This window comes from Trachemys scripta, chromosome 17, assembly GCF_013100865.1.
Source record: "Trachemys scripta elegans isolate TJP31775 chromosome 17, CAS_Tse_1.0, whole genome shotgun sequence".
Classification (NCBI taxonomy): Eukaryota; Metazoa; Chordata; order Testudines; family Emydidae; genus Trachemys; species Trachemys scripta.
Window position 1 is genome coordinate 13,396,140 of NC_048314.1, and position 17,786 is coordinate 13,413,925.

The 17,786-nt window shown below is 46.6% G+C and overlaps 1 protein-coding gene across 20 annotated transcripts in view; it reads right to left on the reverse strand.

Annotated features, from left to right (window-relative positions):
- Nucleotides 1-17,786, reverse strand: part of DNM1 (dynamin 1) — a 130,335-nt gene that overhangs the window by 73,491 nt on the left and 39,058 nt on the right. For 17 of the 20 annotated variants that reach the window (XR_004643319.1, XR_004643317.1, XR_004643318.1 and 14 more), the window contains exons 5-10: nt 17,408-17,506; nt 15,439-15,599; nt 10,979-11,121; nt 10,764-10,899; nt 8,430-8,497; nt 7,161-7,299 (exon numbers count right to left, since the gene is read on the reverse strand). Coding sequence is in view for 16 of the 20 variants with exons in the window: in XM_034751960.1 (XP_034607851.1) it covers nt 7,161-7,299; nt 8,430-8,497; nt 10,764-10,899; nt 10,979-11,121; nt 15,439-15,599; nt 17,408-17,506 (746 nt within the window). In the remaining 4 variants the exon portion in view is untranslated. Of the gene's footprint in view, nt 1-2,133; nt 2,273-7,160; nt 7,300-8,429; nt 8,498-10,763; nt 10,900-10,978; nt 11,122-15,438; nt 15,600-17,407; nt 17,507-17,786 lie in introns of all 20 variants that reach the window. The other 3 variants (XM_034751955.1, XM_034751952.1, XM_034751965.1) reach the window with 1 other exon arrangement.

Below are 17,786 nucleotides of genomic sequence, written 5' to 3' on the forward strand. Positions count from 1 at the left end.
TGTCTGCTTGAAAAGCACCTCACACATTGAGGGCACTGTCACAAGCAATATTAAAAAATCACTTTAATAATAGAGATGCCCAATCAAACCCGCCCCAAATCTGGATTTATAGGACAAAGACATTGGGCAAACATCAACTCCTCACCTTTGGTGGGATGAAGGGCTCAGATTTGAACTTGCCACTCCCGAGAGTCCAGGCATTTCCATCCTGATTCTGTAGATGTCTAAGCCAATTACCCAGATGGAGGGAGCAACCTTGCACTGGCAAGGCAACAGAGCAAAGTTTTTTCCATCTCTAATTTTTAGAGACCAAATTCTGCAGTCCTTGCTCCAGCAAAGCTTCCATTGACTACAATGGGACCATCTCTAGATAAGGACTGTGAAAGGACTGCCAGATTCAGTCCAGCCCTAGCTTACAGAGGATTTTCTCTTCTTCCTCCCTCATCCCTGGTGACAAGCTCTCTTCTGTCCCATCAGCTACATTTCCCTCTTGCCTCCATTCCATGCTCGGAGGCCTGGACATGGAAATGCACATCCTGACTGTACAACTCCATTATTTCATCTCCACCCTAGAAAATCTCTACCTTCCCTTTCTTCCTCCAGTGCCGAATCTGTCCATCCTACCATGCCAAAACGAATTTCAAAATCTACAGAAGGTGGATGGGTAAGATCCCAGCCATCTGAGCAGGGTCCCGCGCCGTAAGAAGTTAGTGTCCACTAACACTGAGGTTTTTCTTTTTCCCCTCTGCACTGATTTCTCTCCCCTGAAGACACAACTCCAATCAGAGACAGAAAAACATCAATGGAAACAAACCAAAATCACTACAAGCAAACATGGGGGGAGGAGGGGGAAGGATGGAGGAGTGTCTCCCACACTGAGCTGGAAAACAGGAGGACTTAGAGAGAGAAATCCTTTGGGATGGAGCAGCAGTGCTTGAGGGATGGCAATGACCAAAGTGCAGTAGCTGCCGAGATCAGCCCTGCTGAATACAACGAGGTCCCTTCATCTGCCAACCTCCAGCTCTTGCCATTCTGAGCTCTTAGATTTATACTGGATTCTTCCTTCTTTCCCACCCGTCTCTTTCTAATCCCTCCCCCCAAATCTGGGATTATATATGTTGGCCAGCCCAGACCCTCCAATGCAGAAAAGGGATTGTGGGTAATTTTTATAGAGGCTCCTAACTGGAACAAGAGACGCTGCTCCCTTTAACTCACCTGGCAGAGAAACTTGCCCGGCTGGACCGGGGGGTGCAGGATTTTAGTCCTTCCTTGGCAAATTAATGTAGTCTACCTTTCTATTTAAAGAGGTGTGTGGCGCCCTCTACTGCACTGTACAGGCCTAGGAAACCAACCCACTTTCCACCAGCCATATACTAGCGCATGTGTGATGGCCTCTACTTATTCAAATGGGTGGTCCCTTTCTCCACTTCGCTGCTCTTTAAGCTACCCTGGAATTTGCCTCCTTTCCTTTGCTTCGGGGCAGGGAAAAGCAGCACAAGATTCATCCTTCTCTCTTTACTAGCCTAATCTTTAGAGTTAAAGATCAGCAGGAGGATGAGATGGAGAAGATATAGAGCTCTGTCGTCTGGATGGAGGCTGGGGTTATGCCCAATAATCCTGCAGAGGGGCCTGGATTCTTTTTATCTTTTAAGGCCTCTCTCTAACTTGTTTCCTTGTTCTAAGATGTTTGGATTTCCTGAGAGGCAGTGACAAAGGGACACAGAAAGGTTTTCAATGTGCAAGCAGGAAGAGTAGGACGAGGGGCTTGCAAGGGGGTTTATTCTACACCGAGCTGCATGCCAAGGGGCTGGAGTGAGGAATAGGGGCTGGCTAGCAAACAATCAGCTGTATCCAGCTGACTTCTGAATTCATAGCAAAGAGATCCATCAGCTGGGGCCTGATCCCTCTTCCCTATTTTTCACACTGCTTGGATGCCTGTGGGCTGCTTCTTTCCATCAGATGCTTATTTATATAGTAGAACCTGACTACCATGGCTGTTCTCCTTGTTCTCACCAGATTTGTTGTTGGTCCCCTGGTGTGAGCCCAGGCCCTGAAGGGTGTGAGGAAAGGGTATGTGTGTGTGAGAGAGAGGAGTAGTGCTTTGCCCTTTCTTTATGTTGTTGGTTTCTTTACCTTTTCGCTACTCTTTCTGATGGTGGATGTGAGCTCACTCACTACCATATCCACACACTTCAGACTCGGCTCCTTCAACTTCTGCACCTGCTTTTTCACTATGGCTTCAAAAGCGAGGTCAGGCGTGAAGAGACCCGTTCTGCACGGCGAGGGGCAGGGACGGAAGAAGCAACAAGGAAGAAAGAAGAGCAAAGCAGACAGAGGCAGAGAGAGATTGAGAGAGCGAGCGAGAGAGAGAGCAGGAAAGGAAGAGAGAGAGAGAGAGAGAGAGAGGAAAAGAGAGAAGAGAAAAACACAAGGCAAAATGAGAAGTGAGATTTTGGTTCACTCCACAGATAAATCGAAGCAGGTGAGCATTGCTGCAGGGCCCATGTGCTGCCAAGTATCAGGGGATTCTACAGATGCATGGAAATGGCACAGTGGGAAGGAACAGACAGCAAAATGGATGGATGCATCCAGGAATCCCTCTCTCAGAACAAGCCTTCTCCACAGGCAATGAAGGCTGAATACACTGAGCCTCTCACTCTTTTCTTCGCCTGGGTCAGTCTCATTTCCCTCTGCTGTTCCATGGGTCTCTTCTCCTGCCTTTTTACCCACCAGCTTTATCCCTTTCTCGTACTGCTTCCCGTAAGTTCCCCTTACTCCATTCCATCTAAAGCTGGACTGCATGGGGGTGGGGGCTGGGGGCAGTGGCACAAGTAGAATTTATTTCTTACCGGTACGCTGCACATAGGCAACTCATGGGAGGGACACGGGGGGGGGGCGTGACCCTCCACATGACTCCTCCCCACTTCGCCCCCAGCCCGGGGCCCCGACACTCTCCCTGCCCCTCCCCATTCCACGTTACTTGTGGGGGAGGCGGGGAGACTCTGTCCTCCCGCTGTGCCAGATACAGACTTCTGAACCGCAGGGCTCTCTGGAACCGCAGCGGCAAAAGGAGCAGAATGGGGGTGGCAGGGCGGCCCCACGCCAGCAGCTCCTCCAGCACAGCTCTACCGCCCCCAGCCCCACCTCCAGCCCTGTCCACTGGCACGGCTGTACCACCCCCAGACCCACTCTGCCCCCAGCCCTTCCACGCAGCTGCGTCTCCTGTCTGGGGTCTGTACAGCTCACCAGAGGACAGGGATGGGGCCGGGATGGGGGCAGTACAGCTGCGCTGGAGGAGTTGCTGGAGTGGGGCCACCAGGCAGCCCCATGTTCTGCTCCTGTGTCTTTCCGTTATGGCGTACCAGCAATAAATATCTTAATGGTGCAGCCTACTGGACCGTATGGCCCTACTTGAACCTGGGGGTGGGGCTAAGTTAAGTTTTGTCACTCGGGTTTCGGTTTTGCATGACCATGGGTGATATGGATTCAACTTCCTCACTCCAAGTTTCAGGGGTTCAGATAAACAGTTCCAGTTATGGCCTGTCTCTTTTCCCATTCCTCCTCTTTCCTGCTGTAGGGAAGGAAGTTGAGCCTTAACAATGAACCACATTGGTGAGGCCAGTGAAATGTATCTAAGTAATTAGGAAGGTGGGATCTTTCTAGAGAGCTATCACAATTACCCCAAACAGCCTTCCTATTCCAGCCTATCTGAAGAAGATGTTGTCAGGTTGATTGAGGGACAACTTTCAGGGCTGTAAAAATACCAAACATAAGATCAGTAGAAATGTTTCCATAATTATGCTAAAAATCCCAATGAATACAGTTTTCCTATTCCAGTGTTTGCAATTCTGACATCACAACACTTAGCTAGTGCATGGGAACCAGAAAGTGAAAGTGACTAGAAATTAAAATGAAACTTGGCCAGTCTATTTCAACGTCCCAGATGAGAGAAACACAGGGTGTAAACAATCAGCAGGAAGAGTGCAGCACAAATTAGATTTGTAAAGTGTGACCAAGGTTAATCAAATTCAGGGGCTATTAATAACACACACAAGGAAATTTGTTTGTAAATAACTCATCATCTTTAACCTGACAGTGTCCCCTTTAAAGCTTCATCGGCTGGACAAGTAGTCTTTGTGCTGCACTGTCCCACAATGGCAGGGGCTAGTAGTGCCGGCTATGGATTTCCTGTGTTTCAAGGGATATTGTCACAGGACATTTTTCCTATCCAAACATACTGTGACTAAACCAGGGGTGCCTGGAGCTTCTGGCCAATCCTTAGTTAGAGTCACAGTGAATGTAAATCAACATAGCCCTATTGAAATCCACAGAGATTTGCAGATTTACAGCAGCTGAGAATCTGGCCCCTGGTCGTTAATATGGAAGTGCTGTCCAGAGATACTTCAACCCAAACATACATCACTGCTCCATCGTGATCACAGCACCCTCTCCCATGCATTATGTCACTTACAGCTAATGTGAAAGGCTGCTCTATTCATGCTGGGATGTGTAATTTCCATAGTACCCATCTCCATCCAGGTGCACGTCTCAGAGTCTGGCAGGTTGCCAATGAAGCCCATGTTTGGGTAAAGAGCGAGTGCCCTTAAAGTTAAAATGGCCCCTACATGTCTCAGAAAAAATGTTCCAGGTCTCACTGTCTATTCAGAGATTCAACCTGCCTGCTAAGTTCAATATAGCCCCTTTAGATGTCTCATACAATATCTGAGTCAGACTCAGTGAATGGAGCCTAGGAAAGGGACCCTCACACAAAATGTCCCTTTAGCTACCTGAACATTTTAATAACATCACCACTTTGTTTCTTTAAAGCAAACAATGTTACCACTCACACTTGTGCGTGCACACACACAACATGAACTGCAGCCAAACTCAATCTCAACTCCAAACTCAAGCCAAACGCTACGCCCAAGCCCGCTACACTAACAAGAAAACACCTTAAAAATTCTGATTCCCCCCACTCCCTTCTTAACTGAGACAATGGTCTGACCCAATATTTCTTGCTATAACTGACTCTCTCCCTCCCCCAGCTAGATTTGTTCCTCTTTGTCCACCTCTTTCCAGCATTCCCTCTTTCTTTCCTATGTGTGTGTCACTCTGTGTACCACACCTGCCCTGTCTCCCTCACTCCATTAGAGGTCAAGTATCAGGGGGTAGCCATGTTAGTCTGTATCTACAAAAACAAAAAGGAGTCTGGTGGCACCTTAAAGACTAACAGATTTATTTGGGCATAAGCTTTCGTGAGTAAAAACCTCACTTCTTCGGATGCCCAAATAAATCTGTTAGTCTTTAAGGTGCCACCAGACTCCTTGTTTCCATTAGAGGTGGCTGTGGAATACTGAGTTCCCGTCTTCTCTGTCCTATGGTCTCTTTCTGTCCTCCCTGATTTTTACATTTCCCTCTCTCTTGGGTACTATGTATCCTCGTGGAAGGAGGAATCTATCCTTCATGTCCATAATAGAGATAATTTCACTATTGGTGTAAAGTCATTCCTCGAGGAAAAGGAAAGAGAAAAACAAGACTGTGAAGGTGGAGATAGAGAGAAATGGGAAGGGAAGAAAGAAAGACAGGGGAAATGATTCATAGGGAGGAAAAGGGCAGGAGTGATAAAGACTTAAATGATGATTGATGGATGGTAAAACTAACCAAGGGAGGATTAAGGGGATATGAAAAGTGGGCCCTTCAGATCCAGTTACTGGATGATTCTGGGTACTTGGCAGCCCAAAGGTCTTTGCTTACCTGTCACCAGCACTAAGGGCAATTTTCTGGGTGCTCCCCACAGCTACATACCTCAACAGAAGACAGCAGGATAGGAAAAGGAAGCTCCTCCCAGCATTCTAAGAACCTGAGGAATCTGTCACTGTCTGTCCACTTTGCTCTCCCAGTCTGGACTGGGACAAAGCACATGTATGTGAGCCTAAGCACCTCTGCAGAGACCTCCAGCCCCAAGCAACGCAGTCTCTTGCAGAGCAAACCCGAGTCTCATCACTCGCCCACCACCCTTTTTTTTTTCTCTCTAAATTCAAGGTTTCAATCTCCCTTGGGAGCCTCCAGTAATATCCTCACCCGGTTACCTGCTCCCGAATGGCCAGCAGTGATCCGACATACCAAGAGTCTCCAGTGCCCACGCTATCACACTCTGGCTGAGATGCCCTTTCACCAGGACCTGGACCTGTCTGAAGCAGCAGGCCATGGCTGAGAGGAATGGCAGGCAGTCTCCCTGTCTTTCTCACACTGCTTCTCAATATTAAATCTAAGCCCAAACTCAGACATGAGAATCGCAATATTTGAAGGATGGACAGAATTATGACTGGCTCTCTCCCACATCCCCACTGAAGCCCACAACAGTCAATCAGAACCCAGAGAATGAAATCTCCAGGACACCCCCATCACAGCAGGAGGAAGGGAAAGGCAGGAACTCAGGTGAGAGTGGACACCTCCACTTTCCTTCTTCTCAGCCATTTACTGCTTCTTCAAAACAAGATACAAACCAAGCCAATCAGAAACCATGCCAAATTCCACAAGCTTAGGAACATCTCCCTGCAGGGAAGGCCACAGCTTGATCATTCCACATTAGCAAAGCCTACTTCACCTTTGAATCTTGATCCTCCACATTTGAGAGTTTATGTACCCTTTTGCTCTGTGATGGTCAATCAGGGGCCAGATTGGATTATACCAAGACCCTAGAAGTTCCCAGGGGAAATCTATATCCCAGACTCTGACTTGGAAATTAAAATCAGAAATTAAATTCAAATCAGATATAAACCATCAGCCTCTAGAGGAAGAAATAACCTTGGTTGTTATAAAGAGTTAACGCTCGTGTTAGAGAGCCAGTGGAGGGGGTCGTGTTTCTGGAGTGGGCATGTGGGGGGAGACCCCAATGTTCCAAAGACACCTCTAATGGAATGGTGGAGACTGGCAGTAACCCACTCCTATCAGCTGTCCCATCTCTTTCTGATTGGCTGGTTGGCTGGAATGCCCCAGGCTAGTATCACTCAGGTCTAGTCATGCTGCTGAGGAGGTGGTTAGAAACATCAAGTTTCACTGCAGGCAGCTCCTTGCCCAGATCACAGTACTGTGCTTCAGCCAGCGAGCAGATGGGCGGGCAGGTGTTAGCGTGTGAACTCCATGTTCCCTCCGGTTACCTTCTTGGTGCACTGTCTAACGGTATTGATTAACTCCGAAATGACCATGTCCACGCATTTCAGGCAAGGCTCTTTAATCTTCTTCACCTGCTTTTTCACAATGGTCTCAAAGGCCATGTCGGGCGTGAAAAGACCGGTTCTAAACACCCAGGGCGGGGGCAAGACAAGGCAGGAGGGAAGGTAGAGGGGGGCAAGGAGAATGTCACAGCATTACACACACATTTCAGAGCAGGCATTTGTATCACTGACACCCAGCTCGTTGGGCCGGAGGAATCATAAAACCTATGAACAAAACCTCACTGAAATCAATGGGAATGGAGGGTGCTCAACACTTCACAAAAATGGTCTCTTAGGTGAAAATGACCAACACAGGGACCAACACTAAGCTTATGTACCACTTCAGCCTTTAAGGCGGGGGCATTTAGGGTTTAATGCAGAGGGGTGAATATCACCCTTAGAGAGTTTCAAGAAACCCTTTCTTAATTAGAATAAGGGAGCAATAAATACTAATAGTAATATGAGCCTGGCTAGATCAGATGGAATGAGCTGAAGGAGAAGAAAATAAACTTGTCCCTTTCTGATCACCTGCTTGCATTCTCCAGTGTTTAATAGGGATTCTGAGGGGCGCTGGGCTCCCACAGTCCCCACTGACCACAGGGGGAATTGCAGTATCTCAGCATCTCTCAGGTAAGGCTGCCTGTGAGGCATCATAAGCCACGCATCATTAATCTTCTCTAACACAAATGCAAAGATGTTAACTTACCATGCCTTTGGGACTCGGTCCTGCAAAAGTACTGAGCACCCTCAGCTCCCATTGAAGTCACTGATGGTTGAGTGTGCTCAGCACCAGCTTGCAGGATCGAGCCCTAGTAGATCTGGGAAAATAAATTAAAACAATATTATAAGAAATTAAAAAGGTGTATGGGGGTGTTTAGCATCCCTTCCTATGTCACTTCCTCTTACTACAATGTGATGTCACTTCCTCTTTCTCACACTCAGCCACAGGAGATGGAAGAAAAAGGCTGATCACCAAGGCAATTTTACCTTTCAAGCTCCTGCAGCTCTCACATGGAAACAGAAAGCAAACTGATTTTGATGAACATTAGTACCTCCCAATACAAGGCTGTTCAGCTGTCAATGGCCCAGACAGGTGTTCCCTCCCGTCTGCTGACCTACCGTACCTCTGAAGTCTTCTCAACTTGGTTTGGAAGGTCTAGAGATATTTACAAGGCTGTGCAGTCGTGGGCCTGCCTAATGCATGATACATGCCTGATACCATGGATGTTCTTGATGGCGTAGCTGATCTCTCGCCGAAGCTCCTTCTCGTCAAACTCCATCTGCACCAGAAGAAAAGATTGTCAGAAGGGGCCTGGCAACCCATACAGCAGAGCACCATGCAGATACAGAGGAGAGGGCCCCTGCCAGGTCATGACTCAGCCTTGCAAGATGGAGGTGTGAAGAAGGAGTGTGGCCTGTTGGCTGGAACACAGGAATGGGAGTCAGGAGATCAGGCTTCTGTTGCCAGCACTCATATGCTGTGTGAACTTCGGAAACCCAGCTTAGGGCTTGACTGTCAGTGTATGTCTACAGCAGGGGTCGGCAACGTTTGGCACGCGGCTCGCTAGGGTAAGCACTCTGGTGGGCCGGGCCAGTTTATTTACCTGCTGACGCGGCAGGTACGGCCGATCGCGGCCCCCACTGGCTGTGGTTCGTCATCCCGGGCCAAGGGGGGCGGCGGGAAGCGGCGCGGGCAAGGGATGTGCTGGCTGCGGCTTCCCACCGCCCCCATTGGCCCGGGACGGCGAACTGCGGCCAGTGGGGCCGCGATTGGCTGAACCTGCCACGTCAGCAGGTAAATAAACTGGCCCGGCCTGCCAGGGTGCTTACCCTGGCGAGCCACGTGCCAAACGTTGCCGACCCCTGGTCTACACCCAAGCTGGAGTTGTAACTTCAGCTTGGGTAGATGTACACGTTAGCTCCAATTGAGCTAGTGTGATAAAAACAGCAGTGTGGCCGTGGTGGCATGGGCAGTGGGTCAGACTAGCTGCCCAAGGATGTACCTAGGGTCTCAGATGGGATTGTACTCAGACAGCTAGCCTGTCTGAGCTGCTAGCCTATCTGTGCTGCTGCAGCTACACTGCTCTTTTTAGCGTGTTAGCTCAATTGAAGTTCGCACGTGTCCATCTACCTGAACAGGAAAATATACCCAGAGCTCCAGTGGACAGACCCTCAGAAGTGCTGCCCAGTTCTCATTGACTATACGAATGTCCTTAGAAACAAAGGACAAAGGGAATGAGAAACTAAAAATATAAAATTGTGTCCCAAATAAAATGTTTTCCCTTGCAAGGTTTGCGTGCGATCTCAGCAGCTGTTTTTTCCAATATACACATAAAAACTGGATTTCTCTCTCACATAGAAAAGTTATAACATCATCAAACACAATGCAGGCTCTTGTCTTTCATTGACAAGGCCTCAGCATCTCATTCAAATGGAAAGGATCATAATTTAAATACTACTACTAAGTGAAAATACAGACAAGCTAACCCATAAGGGGAACAGATTGGCTCCTGCTTGATCTTCTGTTCTGAAAACCATCAAGAAAAGGTATTTCTTCACCTTTTCCTCTGGAGTTTTTATACATTATATGCCAGATTCTCCCATAAAGTGGACCCTTGGTGTGTCTCCCTGCTAGTGCAATTTGGCCCCAGGCACCAATGCATGCAGTCCCAGGAGGACACCACAAGAAGATCCTCTGGTGGTGCTAAATCAACAAAGGGGCTTTTACACCACCCACTTCTTTGCTGCTCACGTAGAAGTGAAGATGTAATGTGGTTGTAGCAAAGGAGGTATAGTTAGGATGTCCCTGCACCCCATTGATCCTTGGCTGTGTTTTCTACCCCTTGGGAGTGTTTAAGAGTCAGCGTAAGTTGGAGCAGCCCTTAGTCTGGTATTAGCTTGGCACATCAGGACCAGCCCTGCCCACAGCATCAATAGGATCAATGGAATGCAGTTTTCAGCTATCTCTGCATCTGCCCCCAAACTACACTGTGTGACTCTACCTTTCTACATGGACATTCAGCTGATCAGAGACTCTCCTTGGCTTGAGGTGAACAAACTAAAGCTTCAGCATTTGGGATTCATGTAAGCAGAACAGTTAAGTAAAACCTTTTTATATAACCAGGAAGAGAAAGGGAGGGAGCTCCTATGCTCTGCTACCAGGGCAGGAACTGAGGGAGGGGCCAAGTTCAAATACTGGAAAGGGGGCTGAAGGAGAGGTCAGGCTCTGGCACGGGGTGAGGGCTGAGGGAGAAGAGAAGCCAGGACTGGAGGTGAGAGAGAAAGGAAGCGAAGAACAGAGAGGACTGGTGAAGGAAAAAGACAACAGTAGGTGAGAAAGACAGGTGAAGAAGAGAAAGAAAGTGATGAAGGTAAAGACAAGGTCAAGGAAAGAAGAAACAAATTAAAGAGGAGACAGCAGATGCAAAGGAGAAGAGATGAGAAATGAGCCAAAAAGATGGCAGCTGAGAAGGACAGGTGAAGAAATGACAGCAGGTAGAGAGAAAATAGGTAGGTAGGTGAGCAGGATAGGAGGGGGAGTGGTACCTTCACCAGTTCAAAGGGGAACCGCTCATGGAAGATGCGGTTGATCCTAGCTCCTCCAGACAGCTCGTAGGTATCAATCTGGTCACCGGAACCTTCAATACGTTTCTCAAAGTCCACAGCAAACTGCTGGACCATCCTAGGCAGAAAGAGAAACGAATGGGGGAGATTGCCAGGTACACTTCTCCTCGGAGGGACGCGCAGCAGGAGTAACTTACTGAAGCAGAGCTTTGGTCTTCCGGGCAGGATCATCAGGACGGAAGTTCTTGTACTCGTCCACCTCTTTCTCAATGGAGAGAAGCTGGCTCTGGAGTTTGTTTCGCAGGCCTGGCAGGGTGTCTCGGATGTGATTGGTCAGTTGCTGCAAAAGTAGAAGTTTGAGAAATGGGTTAAAAAGCCTGTGAGTTGTGATTGAACAGGGTTTGCTGACTCACCAGAAGGGTAGCAACAAAGTGGGCTTCTTCTCTGCGACAGGGGGGATCATTAGCCCTATGTGCCAGAATAGGCTACTCCTATGAGCATCAGTCTTGTGTGGCAGAGTGGGCCAGTCCCACTGACTGAACTAGGTTTTGAGTGGAGAGAATGAATGAGATTATATCAAGGGGAAGCCATCACTGGACAGGTCATCTCTCCAGTATAAAGGAAAGAGCCAGGTTATGGATCTGTCTTTGGAAACTCCTAGGGCTTCCCGGCAATGCAGAGGTAGCAGAGAGACCAGGAAGAGCAGGGACAAAATCAATACCTGAAAATTTTTAGACAAATTGGCCCTGCCAAGGTTCAAATATGCACAAAAGGTTAATGAATAGCGCAGCAAGGTCTATTATGTGGCCATAATGGGGTTGTCATGTTTCAAGAAGAAAAGGAGGTTGGTTTCTTTTGACAGTCCAGTGTCCATCTATTTAGGTACTTATCTGGCCCTCATCACCATACTATCTGAGAGCCTTGCAATGCCCTTGTGAGGTAGGGATATCTGGCTTTTACAGACAGGGAACTAAGGCAGAAGGTAGTTTTAGGATTAAGCCCTAAAGTCTTAGGTTGAGCAGAGACTTGAACTCAGGTCTCCTGAGTTGAACTGCAGTTTACCCAGTCTCATGTAGCTAGGCAGTGCCCTTTTCAGAAGGCCATCAGACACAGAACTATACTAGCTAGGAGAAGTACATAGTAATAATATTCTATACTTCCCTAGCACCTTTCAACAAAGGATCCTAAAGCACCCACAAACATTGACTTACTGAGCCTCACAACTCCCCTTTGAAAGGGAAATAATTTGTGCCCATTTTACAGATTTATTACTGCTCTGGGGTAAAGGACAAGAAAAATTAAAATTATGTTTATTTCCATAAACCAGCCAAACAAAGGGGACTTTATTTCCATTTTGGGGGTGGATTTGGGAACGTATTTTACTGCAACTTCTTTAAGCTTATCCATAAACGTCTCAGACCTGCCAAATCGGACTCATCTGAGGACACCTGGTAAAGAATCCCATTTAAGAGGATGAAGGACTTTGCTGTGCGAGTTTCAGCATCTTTACAGCACTAAAACTTTAAACTTTTAAACTGTGGGCCCTGCTGGAGTCTGGACAGGATCTGGGTTGGCTCTGAACTTCTTGTTTTAGGCTTTGATCCTGTCAACATGACAGAGTTAGTCAAAAAAAATTGATATTTTGAAATATTTTTTTAATCGGAAACAAAAATGTTCATAGAAAATTTCCAGGTCTTTTTAATTTTCCAGTTTTTCAACAACAAAATCAGGTTTGACTGTCAGGTTTTCATTCAAAAATGGAAAATGTCTACAATTTTTAAAAAAAAATAGTTTTTACTAAATATTTTGTGGAGAATGCTTACCATTTCCCGACCACATGTTTAACTTTGAAGCCAATGGGACTACAAACATGCTTATAGCTAAACACGTAGCTAAGTGGCTGCAGGATCAGGGCCTTGCTGTTTCCTTTACAATCTTGCCAATAAACAGATGCAAATGGCTGCCAGACACAAGCACTGAACAGGAAATAGCCGGCACTGGCTCTCCCTGGCCACAGGGGCTGCTGTTGCACCAGCCCGTGGGCAGGGAGACCGTTTCTCCTCCTCTCAATGCTCCCCCCTGCCAGTGCCCAAGATGGATCCTGTGGTGCTGGGGAGTGGGAGGAGGCAGCGGCTTCAGGGCCTTGTTGCCTGGGCTGGGAGGGGACAGAATGGGGGATGGGAGCCCAGGACCCCCTTTGAGGCCTGGCTCCTCATTCTGTCCCCCCCGGCCTGGCTCTGCTGGACCGTGGCTCCCTCAATCTGTATCCCCAGCCCAGACCCCTTGAGCCCCACCCTGGCTCTCCCTGAGCCTCTGCCCCCCAGCCTCTGTGCCCCCAGCCTCGTTCTTGAGCCTCTGTGCCCCCAGCCTACTTCTCCTTGAGCCTCTGCTGCCCCTCCTCCATTCCGTCCTTCCAACCTAACCCGCTTGAGCCCATACTCCTCATTCTATGTCCCTGGACTTTTCCCCCTTGGAGCCTCTGTTCCCCTGACTTGCAGTTCACCCTCCCATGTTTGAGTTGGTCTCTCCACTCCTGGATAAACTCTGTGCACAGGAACCTCCTCCACCACGTCCGCACTGGAACATGCCAAGGTAAAGGCCTTTATCACTGTATCCCAGTATTCCTTTGACAGTGGCTATCTATGATGTTCGTCTCCAGCACAAGGGAAGGGGGGACCTGAGCCTATTTGCTTTGATAGAAATGGGGTGTGTGGTGAATGGTTTGAAAGCCACGGCTACAACGTCATATGGTCAACTGGAATTTAAAAAAAACCTGACTAATCACAAGAAATTCCAGTTTTTGACAATCGTGATTAAAAAATGTCCAGAGTAAATATCCAGAATTTGATTTAATGCCTTTAAAACAAATTGCATAGGTTTTTGTCTCCTCCTCTCCTTTGTCTCCTCCTGAGGGGTCTTTCCAGCAAGGGAGAAGAAGCGGATCTGAGAGCAACATTATCGGATTGCTAATGCATGAGATGGGAAGTACAACTGATCCTCAGCAAAACAGGGAAACTGATGACTAGGGCTGCACATTTGTCACTGCAGTTTTATTAAAAAATCAGGGAGCAGTCACTGAAAATGTAGTAAAAGTCACAGGTTACTAAATTTACTGTGACTGCTCCCTGAGCTTTGATTAAAAATGCCCTCCTCCCCCTGCCTAGTGGGCACTGACCACCTACAACAGCATGTTCCACCCAGGCACTGCAATCCTAATCCTGCTTGGTGAGTTGGGGCAGGTGGGACAGGACAAAACATGAATGGTGCTGCGACCTGGTGCTCCAGCTTCCAACGCTCTGAGCAGGGAGCTGGGTTCAGGGCCACAGGATAGGAGCCATTGGGCTTGCTCTCCAACCCCCCCCCCTCCCCTCGGGGCCCGGTGACCCACTGTTTGGGAAAATCATGGACAGGAAAAAAAAGACACGGACAAACAGAAAAAAATATGGTATGCATGATGTTTTTCCACCCATGACAAACCTACAGCTCTACTGATAATACGCAATGTGTTTTTATCTATTTGTGTATCTTAGGGTTTTATACTGCCACCCATCATTATACTATGAGTACCCAAATTAGTAGCAATAGCAAAGTCCCTAGAAGACTCCATGGAGTCTCTGGCACTTTTCCCTTTTTGGGGTCAAAACACTGTTTGAGGGAGAGTTTTAGTTTTGATTGTTTTTAATCTTTAAGATTTTTATTAATTTCTCTCTCTCTTTATTTTTTGAGTTGGTAGGGGCTTAGAGGCAGAAGGGGGAGTCAATGCTGTCTCATTCTTATGGTGAAAAGGCTTTTTTTAAAAAGATTTTTTCACCATTTCAAATATACCAATCAGAAAAAATAGAGAACAGTACATACGCTTTTACTAACTTCTTTCAGTTCTACTGATCTTGGATGTAATTGAACTATAGCAATTAAAAAATTGTCAGACAAATGCGATTTGCAAGTTGATGGTGTCCCCTTAAATCTTAACATATGAGGTTTTGGTTTTTATAGTTTCCTCCACTGGATGTGTCCCAGGAGAAGGCAGCCCTCCAGACATATTAGAATCTTATCCGAATTCATTTATAAAATAATTTTCTGATAGCATCATTTTTAATTGAACATCCAAATCATTTTAATTAATATTACAGGACTACAGGAAATGCAATGATCTCTTGAAGCTAAAAACCCCCACAAACATGATAGGCCAAGTTCTGCTCTTATTACAGTGGTGTAAATCAGGAGGAATTCTACTGGTGTAAATCCAGATTAATGCCATTGACTTCAGCGTACTTACTCTGGATTTATACCGATGTTACTGAGAGCAGAATTTGGCCTTTTGTGTTTAGTGCATGAACTTGATTTTCAGCCCAGAGAAAAGTGTTTCATTATATCAGGGTATTTGAGTCAGGCACAGTTTAGTGGTCCCGTACTGACATTCTCTCCTTTTGTGAGCTTGGGCAAATCAGTTAGCTGTTCTATGCCTCAGTTTCACAGCATTAAAACAGGGATAGTAATCATGTATTGATCCATTGTGAGTATTCATTAATTCACGTTTGCCAAGTGCTCTAGGAGTCTTTAGTATTGTCATGATCTCCGAGTAACCCTGGGTGACAGCCCCATTTTGGTCTGTTCTCTGTCCTGGTGGTAGCCAGCTGCAGAGCCCAGCTGCCCTTACCTGGTTCAATACTTTCTGCAGGTAGGGGGTGCCCATGCGTTCAGCCATATGTCTGTAAGATGGGTGGGAGAGAAAGAACTTCCTCTCTGCAGCCAGTGCAGCCTGAATGTCCTTCTTGCCATCAATGTCCTTCTGACTTCTGTTGACCACACCGATGTAACCTACCAGTGAAAAGACCAAAAGTCAGATGGCAGCACAGCAGAAGTGCAGAAACATTGGACACAGCCAGGAGACAATCCAGGATATGGAAAGCCTGCGATATGACACTAGGAGAGGAGGGCAAAGGGGAGTCTAAGTTCGAAATGGTAATGGAAGGAGGGGGAGACCCCACTGATAACTGGAACCATTAGAAACCAGTTGAAAAATTTAAACTGGAAATTCCACTAGGCTCTGATACCTGGGAAGGAAAAGAGAAGGCAGGTGGAGAGCTGCAGTCACTACTGCTAACCAGCTAAGATTTGTGAATCTCCCATCATATTTATTTATTATTGCGTCCCCTCCCCAATGCAATTATTTTTCTCATCCACCTGTTAGGCCTTGTCTTCTAAACTGTAATCTCTTTGGGGCAGGAGCTATCATTTATTTTATCTTTGTATTGCCTCTACCCAATCTGATTGTGTCCTTTAGGGCAGTGGTTCTCAACCTTTCCAAACTACTGTACCCCTTTGAGGAGTCTGATTTGTCTTGCGTACCCTCAAGTTTCACCTCACTTAAAAACTACTTGCTTACAAAATCAGACAAAAATACAAACGTGTCACAGCCACGCTATTACTGAAAAATTCCTTACTTTCTCCTTTTTACCATATAATAAAATACATTGATTGGAAGATAAATATTGTACTTACATTTCAGTGTATGGTATATAGAGCAGTATAAACAAGTCATTGTATGAAATTTTAGTTTGTACTGACTTAGCTAGTGCTTTTTATGTAGTCTGTTGTAAAACTAGGCAAATATCTAGATGAGCTGATGTACCCCCTGGAAGACCTCTGCGTACCCCCAGGGGTAAACATACCCCTGGTTGAGAACAACTACCACTAGGGCTACCACTGTATAAATAAGGCTTCCATTTTTATTGTTTATTAATTTAGTTTTTCAAGGTTTATTTTTAGCAACTTTTAAGTTTTATGCAGGTGTCCAAAATAGAGGTGTTCTCTTTGTGTATATGGAAATGAGTAATGTCTATTATATACATTAGTATATCTACTACATACGGTAATATATACTGTAATGAGTAATCTCTTTATAATGTGCCCTCGTGTGCTTTAACATATTACTCATTCAAACAGCACTATGTTAAAGTGCACTAGGGAACCTTTAGTGCACACCAGCAGGGTCTACACAGACTAATTAATGCACAGCATGTTAGTGTGCTTCAGAAGTCACCCATTACTGCTTCCTGTAAACCAGCCCTTCAATACAAGTAACCATTTCCGGTGTTTCTCCAGTGGTGTTGGATAAACACCAGTTTAATTCTTTTTATCAGGGGTGTTTTTTATCTGTGTTGACCAGTTATAATGAAAAATCAAAAGCCCTAAATATAAATGTTAAAGAAAAAGAGAGCCCAGATTCTGATATCTGGGAAGGAGGGGTGAGACCCAGGTTGCCATGTTTACAACTTTTCTTCCATAGAAAAAGATATATCACAGAGAATAGGATTCTGCTTTTGGGTTCTGGCTGCATACTAAGGTACAAAGACTCTTGGGAAGGGATTCCCTGCAGAGGAGCATGGCACATTTACCCTTACAAAGAGGTAGGGAGGTTGGTTGTTCTCTCTTGGAACGGAGGGACCTCTTTTTCCAGTTTGGAACTGAGGGGCCCAATGATTTAACATCAGGTTTGGGGCAGATATTCTATCAGAGAGGAGAACACTTTTGTGGCACAGGTTCTAGGGAATGTTGGAGGAAGGGGATGGGACCAGGGGAAAGAAGGGAGGAGAATGAGGAGGAAATGAAAAGGGGATCCATACCTCTTCGAAGGGGAAGTAACTTGTTTTCTAGCACATCTCGTGCATCGGTTCCTTCATCCATGAGGTCCAGTTTAGTGATGACTCCAATGGTGCGTTGGCCTATGGGGGCACAAGCAGACATGGTTAACTTGAACCAACAACAGTTCCTGTAAACTATTTGGGCAGAGGAAGCACTGCAAATTACCTGACTGGGTTCCACAAGGGCTCTTGAACTCAGCGCATGGGACTTCCAGCGCAGGGTTTGGGAGAGAGGGGACTGGAGCATACCAGTGTGGTGGGAGGGGGGAGGCTGATTCTGAGATACCCCCATTCTGGGCTACAGCAGAGAGGGGGCTTAGTGCAGATGGCTCTACCTAACAGGCCTATCCCCTTTAGGGAG